This window comes from Esox lucius, chromosome 19 (genome assembly GCF_011004845.1).
Source record: "Esox lucius isolate fEsoLuc1 chromosome 19, fEsoLuc1.pri, whole genome shotgun sequence".
NCBI lineage: Eukaryota > Metazoa > Chordata > Actinopteri > Esociformes > Esocidae > Esox > Esox lucius.
The window spans coordinates 2092440-2104726 of record NC_047587.1 but is presented as its reverse complement, the minus strand read 5'-3'; the positions used below and the strand labels follow the sequence as shown (position 1 = coordinate 2104726).

The following is a 12287-nucleotide window of genomic DNA, read 5'->3' as shown; positions in this document are numbered from 1 at the left end:
TCATGACACAGGGCCGGCTGGTTGACAGACCTCATGACACCGGGCCGGCAGGTTGGCAGACCTCATGACACAGGGCCGGCAGGTTGACAGACCTCATGACACCGGGCCGGCAGGTTGGCAGACCTCATGACACAGGGCCGGCAGGTTGGCAGACCTCATGACACAGGGCCGGCTGGTTGACAGACCTCATGACACAGGGCCGGCAGGTTGATTGACCTCATGACACAGGGCCGGCTGGTTGACAGACCTCATGACACCGGGCCGGCAGGTTGGCAGACCTCATGACACCGGGCCAGCTGGTTGATAGACCTCATGACACAGGGCCGGCTGGTTGATAGACCTCATGACACCGGGCCAGCTGGTTGATAGACCTCATGACACAGGGCCGGCAGGTTGGCAGACCTCATGACACAGGGCCGGCTGGTTGATAGACCTCATGACACAGGGCCGGCTGGTTGATAGACCTCATGACACAGGGCCGGCAGGTTGACAGACCTCATGACACCGGGCCGGCAGGTTGGCAGACCTCATGACACAGGGCCGGCAGGTTGGCAGACCTCATGACACAGGGCCGGCTGGTTGACAGACCTCATGACACAGGGCCGGCAGGTTGATTGACCTCATGACACAGGGCCGGCTGGTTGACAGACCTCATGACACCGGGCCGGCAGGTTGGCAGACCTCATGACACAGGGCCGGCAGGTTGACAGACCTCATGACACCGGGCCGGCAGGTTGGCAGACCTCATGACACAGGGCCGGCAGGTTGGCAGACCTCATGACACAGGGCCGGCTGGTTGACAGACCTCATGACACAGGGCCGGCAGGTTGATTGACCTCATGACACAGGGCCGGCTGGTTGACAGACCTCATGACACCGGGCCGGCAGGTTGGCAGACCTCATGACACCGGGCCAGCTGGTTGATAGACCTCATGACACAGGGCCGGCTGGTTGATAGACCTCATGACACCGGGCCAGCTGGTTGATAGACCTCATGACACAGGGCCGGCAGGTTGGCAGACCTCATGACACAGGGCCGGCTGGTTGATAGACCTCATGACACAGGGCCGGCTGGTTGATAGACCTCATGACACAGGGCCGGCAGGTTGGCAGACCTCATGACACAGTGCCGGCAGGTTGGCAGACCTCATGACACAGGGCCGGCTGGTTGATAGACCTCATGACACAGGGCCGGCAGGTTGGCAGACCTCATGACACCGGGCCGGCTGGTTGATAGACCTCATGACACAGGGCCGGCAGGTTGGCAGACCTCATGACACCGGGCCGGCAGGTTGGCAGACCTCATGACACAGGGCCGGCTGGTTGATAGACCTCATGACACCAGGCCGGCTGGTTGATAGACCTCATGACACCGGGCCGGCTGGTTGATAGACCTCATGACACAGGGCCGGCAGGTTGGCAGACCTCATGACACAGGGCCGGCAGGTTGACAGACCTCATGTGACACTGGTGACACCAGGGAGACTGTGGTCGGTCTCCCTTACCTATCCACCTCTTCCCACTCCTCCATACTTCTACTTTCCTCCTTTTCTCCCCTTTCTCCTTTCTATTTTTCCCCAGAGAAATATTTAAGTGGGATGAAATGTGAGTTGCTTTGTCGATCCAAAAGTAGTCTAATGTTTGTATTTAAATGTTTACACTTGTTATTGTCCAGTATTGACAAATGTGCTGACAAATGTGAGATTCTCTTTTAAGTTGGAAAGTAGCAAGCGAGCTACCCAACATGAACCACTTTGATTTGGATGCTTGACTGCTGTTGTCAGAGTGCTTGGATCAACAATACTATTCAACCAGAAGAAGCTTTGAGATCCAAACATCCAGACAGCAACGAGTAGCCCTGCACCGACAATCCAACAACGCTCTGAATTCAAACTAATCAATGGAAACACACTGTGCAACCTTTTGATAAATCCCAATAATTTGGTGCTCACGTAAATGCTAGGATTAGAACATGTGCTACAATTTGTTTGAAATTAAGTCATTGGTTAAACAGATAAATTAGAACTTGGTCCTTCCGGCAGCATGTTTCAAACCAGACCTCTCTCCTGCTGCTAAATGTGACTGGTCCTTACATCCTCATGGACACCTATTCATCCCTGGCTTCTAATTGGCTATTTCTCTCCTGGTCCCTTTTACTAGAAAAATGTTGTCATGACAACAACACAGTCATCAGTGGGAGGCAGAATGATGTTTGCCACTGCCAGACTGCGGTTTTCCTGGAAGCAAAGGCAGAACTGGGCATAACAGGGATGAATTCACAATCAGCAGTGGGATTTTAGACATGGGAATGTGTTCCCACTGTGTAATGGAATAGATTGTAGCTGTGTTGACTGCCAACCAGTCTTCCTGACACACTAAATGGACATCGATGCAGGGTTCATCTGATGGAACGACTGACAAGTTTATCCAAGCGCTGGACGCGCAAGGATTGAGATACCGGGCTGGTGAGAGTCCGTCTGGAGGCTGCTTGTAAATCGTTTGCTATAGTGAGGGAATAACCTCTGTGTAAATTTAAACAATCTGATGCTGTATTTTTTTATATAAATCTTTTTTTATATTTTACTTGTTTTGTGCTATCTGTTATCTTTTTGTTTTGTCTGTTTTATGTAATTTCTTAATCATTGTATGTCTTGTTTTGTCAGTCCTTTTAAATCTTTGAACCAGTGGCGTCATTAGGCCTGAGCGTCCGGGGCTATAGCCCCTGATCTAGTCATCTATAAATCCATTATGACAATGTAGACGTGTAGGCCACTAGCATGTACATCCACATTGTCTGCGTGTGCATTCAAGACCCTGTACTTTCTGTCCCGGGTGGTGCGGGGGGGGGCTGTACTGTGATCCTAGCCACGCCTCGGCTTTGAACCCACATTGTATGAAACGCTGACATTGGGGAGAGCAAGTATTTGATACACTGTCGATTTTCCCACTTAAAAAGCATGTAGAGGTCTGTAATGTTTATCATGGGTACTCTTCAACTGTGAGAGACGGAATCTAAAACAGAAATCCAGAAAATCACATTGTATGGTTTTTAAATAATTAATATGCATTTTATTGCATGACATAAGTATTTGATCACCTACCAACCAGTAAGAATTCCGTCTCTCACAGACCTGTTAGTTTTTCTGTAAGAAGACCTCCTGTTCTCCACTCATTACCTGTATTAACTGCACCTGTTTGAACTCGTTACCTGTATAAAAGACACCTGTCCACACACTCAATCAAACAGACTCCAACCTCTCCACAATGGCCAAGACCAGGGAGCTGTGTAAGGACATCAGGGATAAAATTGTAGACCTGCACAAGGCTGGGATGGGCTACAGGACAATAGGCAAGCAGCTTGGTGAGAAGGCAACCACTGTTGGCGCAGTTATTACAAAATGGAAGAAGTTCAAGATGAGGGTCAATCTCCCTCGGTCTGGGGCTCTATGCAAGATCTCACCTCATGGGGCATCAATGATCATGAGGAAGGTGAGGGATCAGCCCAGAACTACACAGCAGGACCTGGTCAATGACCTGAAGAGAGCTGGGACCACAGTCTCAAAGAAAACCATTAGTAACACTCTATGCCATCATGGATTAAAATCCTGCAGCGCACGCAAGGTCCCCCTGCTCAAGCCAGCGCATGTCCAGGCCCATCTGAAGTTTGCCAATGAGGAGGAATGGGAGAAGATCATGTTGTCTGATGAGACAAAAATAGAGCTTTTTGATCTAAACTCCACTTGCCATGTTTGGAGGAAGAAGAAGGATGAGTACAACCCCAAGAACACCATCCCAACCGTGAAGCATGGAGGTGGAAACATCATTTTTGGCTTTTCTTCATGGAGGATGGATGGGGCCATGTATTGCGAGATCTTGGCCAACAACCTCCTTCCCTCAGTAAGAACATTGAAGATGGGTCATGGCTGGGTCTTCCAGCATGACAATGACTTGAAACACACAGCCAGAGCAACTAAGGAGTGGCTCCGTAAGAAGCATCTCAAGGTACTGGAGTGGCCTAGCCAGTCTCCAGACCTGAACACACATAAAACACACCTACATATGTAAAAAGCACACACACACACACGTACAACACAACTACATATGTAAAAAGCACACACACACACACACACACATAAAACACACCTACATATGTAAAAAGCACAGACACACACACTTGTTGAAGAGTACCTATGATAAAATTACCGACTTCTACATGCTTTGTAAGTGGGAAAACCTGCAAAATAGGCAGTGTATCAAATACTTGTTGTCCCCAGTGTGGCTGCAGGGCCCAGCTGTAAAAGAGACCTCGGTTCCAGTCTGTGTTCCTTGTTGAAATAAAGGTTTAATAACAATATTGTTAGAAATAACATTGGATTTGGGGTCTATATTTCAAGATGTCAGAATAATTCCTGTCTCTGTTCAGTGTTGTTGATTAGTAATGTCTTTCATAACACACCCACACAATGTCCTGAACTTTTTTCCCCCCTGCATCTAGATGTGATGCTACATACAGGCCGGAGAAGAGATGGAGATAAGAGTATGATTCATGATTCCTGTTATGCACCGTTATTACATGAAAAACACACACAGCGCTGGAGTCAGGAAACACACATGCACTCTGAGCACAGTGATGGAGTCACACATCTGCAACCAACACTGGACTACAGGGTGCCTGTGGGCAAAGGGCAGAAAAACTGAAACACCCAAAGCATTTAAAAGCCAGCATCAGACTATTACCTTCAAGCCCAGGTAATAGTCAAGTGAACAGTGCAGGATTTGGGGGGGCAGGCCAGCAAGATTTGACCAACAGCTTGGTAGATTTGCCCAATAAAGTGAGGAAACCCCTTCTTGATCAATTGATTGGTCAGTAAGAGAGATTTACCTGAGAACGCCACCAGCTGCTGTGCTGTGATTGGTGAGTTGAAGCTGGTCACCTCTTTTTCAGTGTGAGACAGTATGGAGTCTGACAGAACTGCATGGGGAAGAGAATTGGGGGAGTCAGTGGCATGTCATCAATCACCAGAACAATTGATGGACCTCTCATTTTCCTTCTCTTTCCCTCTCCACCTGTCTCTTTCACTCACTCCCTCTATCTCTATCATTCCCTATATATTTATCCCTCCCTCTATATTTATTACTCCCTCTATATCTATCACACCCTCTATATCTATCGCTCCCTCTATCTCTATCACTCCCTCTATCTCTATCATTCCCTCTATATCTATCATTCCCTATATATCTATCACTCCCTCTATCTCTATCAGTCCCTCTATATCTATCACTCCCTCTATATCTATCACTCCCTCTATATCTATCACTCCCTCTATCTCTATCACTCCCTCTATCTCTATCATTCCCTCTATATCTATCATTCCCTATATATCTATCACTCCCTCTATCTCTATCAGTCCCTCTATATCTATCACTCCCTCTATATCTATCACTCCCTCTATATCTATCACTCCCTCTATCTCTATCACTCCCTCTATCTCTATCATTCCCTCTATATATATCATTCCCTCTATATCTATCACTCCCTCTATATCTATCAGTCCCTCTATATCTATCACTCCCTCTATCTCTATCATTCCCTCTAAATCTATCACTCTCTATCTCTATCACTCCCTCTATATCTATCACTCCCTCTATATATTTCACTCCCTTTATCTCTATCATTCCCTATATCTCTATCATTCCCTCTATATCTATCAATCCCTCTATCTCTATCTATCTAGCCAGTGGTCCATGGTGGCTGGTGAGGTTAGCTAACATTTGTCCAGTGGTCCATGATGGCTAGTGTGGTTAGCTAAAGTTAGTCCAGTGGTCCATGTTCGCTAATGTAGTAAGCTAATGTTAGTTCAGTGGTCCATGGTGGCTAGTGTGGTTAGCTTACATTAGTCCAGTGGTCCATGGTGGCCAGTGTAGTTAGCTTACATTAGTCCAGTGGTCCATGGTGGCTGCTGTAGTAAGCTAACATTAGTCCGGTGGTCCATGGTGGCTACTGTAGTAAGCTAAAATTAGTCCAGTGGTCCATGGTAGCTAGTGTAGTTAGCTAACGTTAGTCCAGTGGTCCATGGTGGCTAGTGTAGTTAGCCAACATTAGTCCAGTGGTCCGTGGTGGCTAGTGTAGTTAGCTAACGTTAGTCCAGTGGTCCATGGTGGCTAGTGTAGTTAGCCAACATTAGTCCAGTGGTCCGTGGTGGCTAGTGTAGTTAGCTAACGTTAGTCCAGTGGTCCATGGTGGCTACTGTGGTTAGCTAACATTAGTCTAGTGGTAGCTAGCTAACCCCTAATCTCTCAACTTAAAGCTACTGGTACGCTGCTACATGTCTCCTTACACTCAGCTTGAGCTGGACACTGAAAGGATTTACATCTACAATGTCTAGCAGGGAAGCAGAAATTAAACTGTCTTTGCCATGCGGCAAATGTTGGTAGGAATGTCTGTTGGTATTGTACAAAGAAGTGCTACTGGTCCTCTGATGTCTGTGTTGGGGCTGGCCTCAGAGCTCCAACTGTAGAGCTGCAGCACAGATTCCTATAGTTAGTCACTGTGCCTAATTACCGCCATTAACATTCTTCACGTTGTTTCACAGTGCCTGGGCTGGCTTCTTCCCCTCTCCTCCTCCATCTCTCTCTCTCTCTCTCTCTCTCTCTCTCTCTCTCACTCCAGGCCGAGGAATCAGGCCAACCAGTGAGAGGCCATTGAATTATCCTCACTCCACATTGCCAGCCAGGTTACAAATGTCTTCTCTTCTTGGCAAAAAAGACAACTCTACTAGGTAAAGTTAAGTAAACAGAAAATTTAATAAAATCAGGCTTCTCAGATACAGAGAACGCCACTGGTATGTTCTATGTGTTCTAAGAGTGTAGTAGGTGGATAGATAGAACAGGCATCTGGTGTGTTCTGTGTGTTCTAAGAGAGTAGTAGGTGGATAGATAGAACAGGCCTCTGGTGTGTTCTGTGTGTTCTAAGAATGTAGTAGGTGGATAGAAAGAACAGGCCTCTGGTGTGTTCTGTGTGTTCTAAGAATGTAGTAGGTGGATAGATAGAACAGGCCTCTGGTGTGTTCTGTGTGTTGTCAATGTGTTGGCAACTACTCACCCAGCGTCTTGTGTTCCTCTGTTGGGGACAGTCGTGAGTATGGAGGTGGGGGCGACTCTAGAACACACAACACACATGTCAGAGACTCTAGAACACACAACACACATGTCAGAGACTCTAGAACACAATAAACTTGTCAGGGACTCAAAACTGTTGTGAGTATGGAAGTGGGGGCAACACTAGAACACACATCACACATGTCAGAGACTCTAGAATACAATAAACTTGTCAGGGACTCAAAACTGTCGTTACTATGGAGGTGGGGGCAACTCTAGAACACATGTCAGGGACTCTACAACACAACACATCAGGACCTCTAGAACACATGTCAGGGACTCAAAACTGTCGTTACTATGGAGGTGGGGGCAACTCTAGAACACATGTCAGGGACTCTACAACACAACACATCAGGACCTCTAGAACACATGTCAGGGACTCTACAACACAACATGACCTCTAGAACACAATGGACAACAAAGGGTTGGTTAAAGGAGTAGTTTTAATCTGTACAGTCCTATTAAAATGCTGCAGATATGAGATGGCATTGTATCTTTAAAAACGAAACAGATTTTCATTGTAAATTGTATCAAGTAATGTTTATTTTAACAGCTATCGGTCCTGTAAAGGGAAATATGCAAATTTGCTAAACTAAGTGTTGGATTTGTCATTTTTGAAATGTTTAATAGCTTCGTCTTTGTGTAATGTTCTATGAATAAAGTAACTACTTCATAAGTCAAAGACTGGAAAACTTTGTTCAACACAGTAGCCCTATTGGTAAAAGCAAGTCACCATATCTCTTAATTTCGACATTTCAAGATTGGTAAAACCTTATGTTCAGTGTTGAAAAAAGAGTCATGTAGCAGAAGAAAAAGAGAAGAACAACCGCAGGAGATTTCCTGAAACCAGGCAGTCAGCAAGAGCCCTGACCTGAACCCAGGCAGTCAGCTAGAGCCCTGACCTGAACCCAGGCAGTCAGCTAGAGCCCTGACCTGAACCCAGGCAGTCAGCTAGAGCCCTGACCTGAACCCAGGCAGTCAGCTAGAGCCCTGACCTGAACCCAGGCAGTCAGCTAGAGCCCTGACCTGAACCCAGGCAGTCAGCTAGAGCCCTGACCTGAACCCAGGCAGTCAGCAAGAGCCCTGACCTGAAGTGGAATTTGTAACAGAAAAAAAAGGGAAAAAAGCAGGGGCACTGCTTCTTTAAGAGCACAAAGTCAGTAATTGGTAGGATGGGAACTCACTCCGCATCCCAAATGGCACCCTATTCCCTATGTAGTGCACTACTTTTCACCAGAGCCCTGCAGGACTAGGGCACTATGAAGGGGAGAGGCTGCTGTTTGGGATGCCGCCTCAGTCAGTCAGATCCCCAGCTAGTCTCTCTGGCGCCGGTGTGTGTGTGTGGCTATGCAAACTGTATATTAGCACCACTCCTTAACCTAAATAGCATGAAGGGCAGAGAGGGATGTCCACAGAACAACAAAAACATAACTGGAAACTAATCTCCATTCAAAGCTATAATGACCCAGAAAAAAAATTACAGGTTTTGGTCCATTCAATTAAATAACTTGTTTTTGACTAACAGATTGCACATAGTGGGTTTAAAATCCTGATTTTTATTCATGAATTGGTTGTTCAATGTCTTCGTTTTGAAGTTGGTAGCATTTTAAACTGCGCAAAACTGCAGAGAAGAGGATTCACTCATTCCAGGATCCCTCCAGAATTCCCATCAAATAATTTTAAACAAAATCAACCAATCCATGAATACAATTCCCAAAATCACAGTTTTACCCAATCACTACCCTTTTAATGCATTAAAGGCTCCAATCAACAGAGGGTTCGAAATTTAGACCACTTTTACTGCGGAAACCCGATCAGTCTAACTGCACTTCCAGTCAGTGTTTTTTATATTCATTCCAACTCCCCTGGTTATATGAACAGGATACTAAAGGTATGGACCGTTCAACGAAAGGCTTACATGCCAGTTCTCACTCACACCTCTCTCATCCCTGACCATCATCCCTCCCACTCACACCTCTCTACCACCACTGTCACCCCTCTGCCAAGGGACAGGTCTCACCCCTTTCCCCCTCTTAACTCAAGTCATCTAAAACTGTGTCACCTCACACAACGAGAAACTCCTTCTGTCCTTCCTTCACTTAACTGCACAGACGAATATAAAAGGTAGACGGAGTAATGGATGTGAATGAAGCTACTTAAGCGGCAGTGAAAATGCCGTGCAACAGCCCCCCTTTCAAACTCGTCAAGCCATTCTTACCAAAGCCTCTTCTTTAAATAACCCACAAACAGAACACACACTCAAGTATAAACAGAGGCAATGGAAATGTACAACACCAAAGCCTTGCCGTTGGTTACTGTGCAGTTACATAAAAGGGAAACTTCAACTGAAGTGTGTGTCTCTGTTCATGTGACATCAGCCTCCCCCAGCACCTGTATCAATCACCGCTGCTTTGGTCAGACCAGAGCCTGGCCGAGCCGCCAGCTGGCTCGGCGCAACGCGGATGTTATGGAAAATCCTCCAGTCGTGCCAACAAAGACAGAAATACTAACCCAGTGTTCCAAATGCCACTCCGCTCCCTGAGCAGTCCACCGTCGGCAGGCAGCCCCGGTAAAAAAACAGCACGCTCTCATATGGGACATGGGTGCTGTTTGGGACACGACCGAACGGTCGCTGAGGATCGTCTCCACACATGATACTCCAGGGCTCTGCATGTTTGGTCGAGGACGCCAGGGTCAGCCCCGCCCACGCGCTACATGCCTAGGTCACCGGGGTCAGCCCCGCCCACGCGCAACATGCCTAGGTCACCTGGGGTCAGCCCCGCCCACGCGCAACATGCCTAGGTCACCTGGGGTCAGCCCCACCCACGCGCAACATGCCTAGGTCACCTGGGGTCAGCCCTGCCCACGCGCTACATGCCAAGGTCACTAGGGTTGGCTGGCACAATGTTCACACAATGGCCTGTGTCCCAAATGGCATTCTAGTAGTTCACTGGAGAGGATGGGCCCATAGTGGTGTCTGGAAGGATGTTAATGGACTGGTATCAAACACATCACATTACCCACTGTGTGGCTCCCAGGCCAGCCGTCCTGCCCCGGGCGTACGCCTATGATATCTACATGGTGCGTAGAGTGAGATGTGTGTTTTTAAAGCAGGATGAAGTAGGGTCAGAACACTGCATTAGTGGGGGGCTTTTAAACCTCTCCCGTGGAACACCAGACATGTTTTCTGGTGGCCTTAAACTTGCTCACTGACTCGCTAATTAAGGGGCTGATGATATATTGGCAGGTGGAATTAGGTGTTCCAGCTATGGACTAAACAAACATGCAACAGCTGAGGGACCTCAGGAGTGTTTGGAACTCTTCCTTATACCAGCTGAGGGACCTCAGGAGTGTTGAGAACTCTTCCTTATACCAGCTGAGGGACCTCGGGAGTGTTTGGAACTCTTCCTTATACCAGCTGAGGGACCTCGGGAGTGTTTGGAACTCTTCCTTATACCAGCTGAGGGACCTCGGGAGTGTTTGGAACTCTTCCTTATACCAGCTGAGGGACCTCGGGAGTGTTTGGAACTCTTCCTTATACCAGCTGAGGGACCTCAGGAGTGTTTGGAACTCTTCCTTATACCAGGTCTTGATTTGGACAGGAGTTTAACCAGTACTTCAAATGTTTAACTGCTTCCTTTAATCAAACATTAGAATAAAATAGTACTGGCCTCTATTTCAATCTGTCGAATCCCTGTCTCATACCTACTACTTCCTGTTCAATTTCCACTGGTGCCAAACACTGTTTTACCCTAAAACCCAGAAATGTTGCCCGGCTCTCACTTGGTGCCAAGCCACAGACTTTAGGAATTAGGGCGGGGTTTGCGGGTTGACATGTTTACATGCGGTGTTGTGCATTTCAAATGGCAATGTGTACCATTTGCTTTAAGCTTCATCCGATCTAACAAACAGATGATAAAATACAGAAAATAAAGCAACAGTACAGGGAAGCAAAATCTCTGAAATAGTTGGAACAAACGAACGTGCTACGCATCGTTGACTCAATAGAAAAACTGAGTGCTGAGACGTTGCCTGTAGAACCTATAACAACACAAAATTACCTCAGAATTCTCCCAAATCCTTCTTTTAAAGGTAGATAGTTTGGGCAAAATACTGATCAAACTAAATAATGAATACACTGGCTTACAGTTGCCATTTCACGAGTGTAGGTGGAGAATGTCACGAGTCGCAGGAGTTTGAGAAATAAATTAGTTTTATTACTCAAGTAATAACGGTGTATTGTAAACAAACTGAGCATGGCATTATTGTTTCTTTTATTTTACTACCAGAAAAATATCACCTTTTTTTTTTCGTAACCGGAAAACTAAATTGCGTTGATAGATTACTCATCCCTCCCCACCTGAGCCCCTCCTTAAGTCTTTGGTACCAAATGTATAGTTGTAACAGAAAAGTTTAGAGCCAACATTAGCATAAATCACCAGTTTAGCCCTGGTACCGGAAAATAAAGCCCCAGTGGAAACCCTGCTTAATACAGTAGGTCTACAGTAGACCAGAGACTGACCCTGCTTAATACAGAAGGTCTACAGTAGCCCAGAGACCGACCCTGCTTAATAGAGTAGGTTTACAGTAGAACGGAAACCGGCCCTGCTTAATACAGTAGGTCTACAGTAGGCCAGAGACAGACCCTGCTTAATACAGTAGGTCTACAGTTGATCAGAGACAGACCCTATTTAATACAGTAGGTCTACAATAGACCAGAGACCAACCCCACTTAATACAGTAGGTCTACAGTAGGTCTACAGATGATCAGGGACAGACACTACTTAATACAGTAGGTCTAAAATAGACCAGAGACCAACCCTACTTAATACAGTAGGTCTACAGTAGGTCTACAGATGATCAGGGACAGACCTTACTTAATACAGTAGGTCTACATTAGACCAGAGACTGACCCTACTTAATAAAGTAGGTCTACAATAGACCAGAGACCAACCCTACTTAATACAATAGGTCTACAGTAGGTTTACATATGATCAGGGACAGACCCTACTTAATACAGTAGGTTTATTAACAGATCTCCAGTACATAAACCTACCTTATCATCTCAGACGTACTGTACTAATGTAGACCTACGGTATCAACTCAGCCCTATTGTAGGCCAACTGTAT

General features: G+C 46.5%; 1 protein-coding gene across 1 annotated transcript in view; it reads right to left on the bottom strand.

Moving 5' to 3' along the window:
* smad6b (SMAD family member 6b) overlaps nt 1-12287 on the bottom strand; it is a 31129-nt gene that overhangs the window by 16461 nt on the left and 2381 nt on the right. The window contains exons 2-3 of the mRNA XM_010905245.4: nt 7103-7159; nt 4883-4972 (exon numbers count right to left, since the gene is read on the bottom strand). Of these exons, the coding sequence (XP_010903547.2) occupies nt 4883-4972; nt 7103-7159 (147 nt within the window). The remainder of the gene's footprint in view (nt 1-4882; nt 4973-7102; nt 7160-12287) is intronic.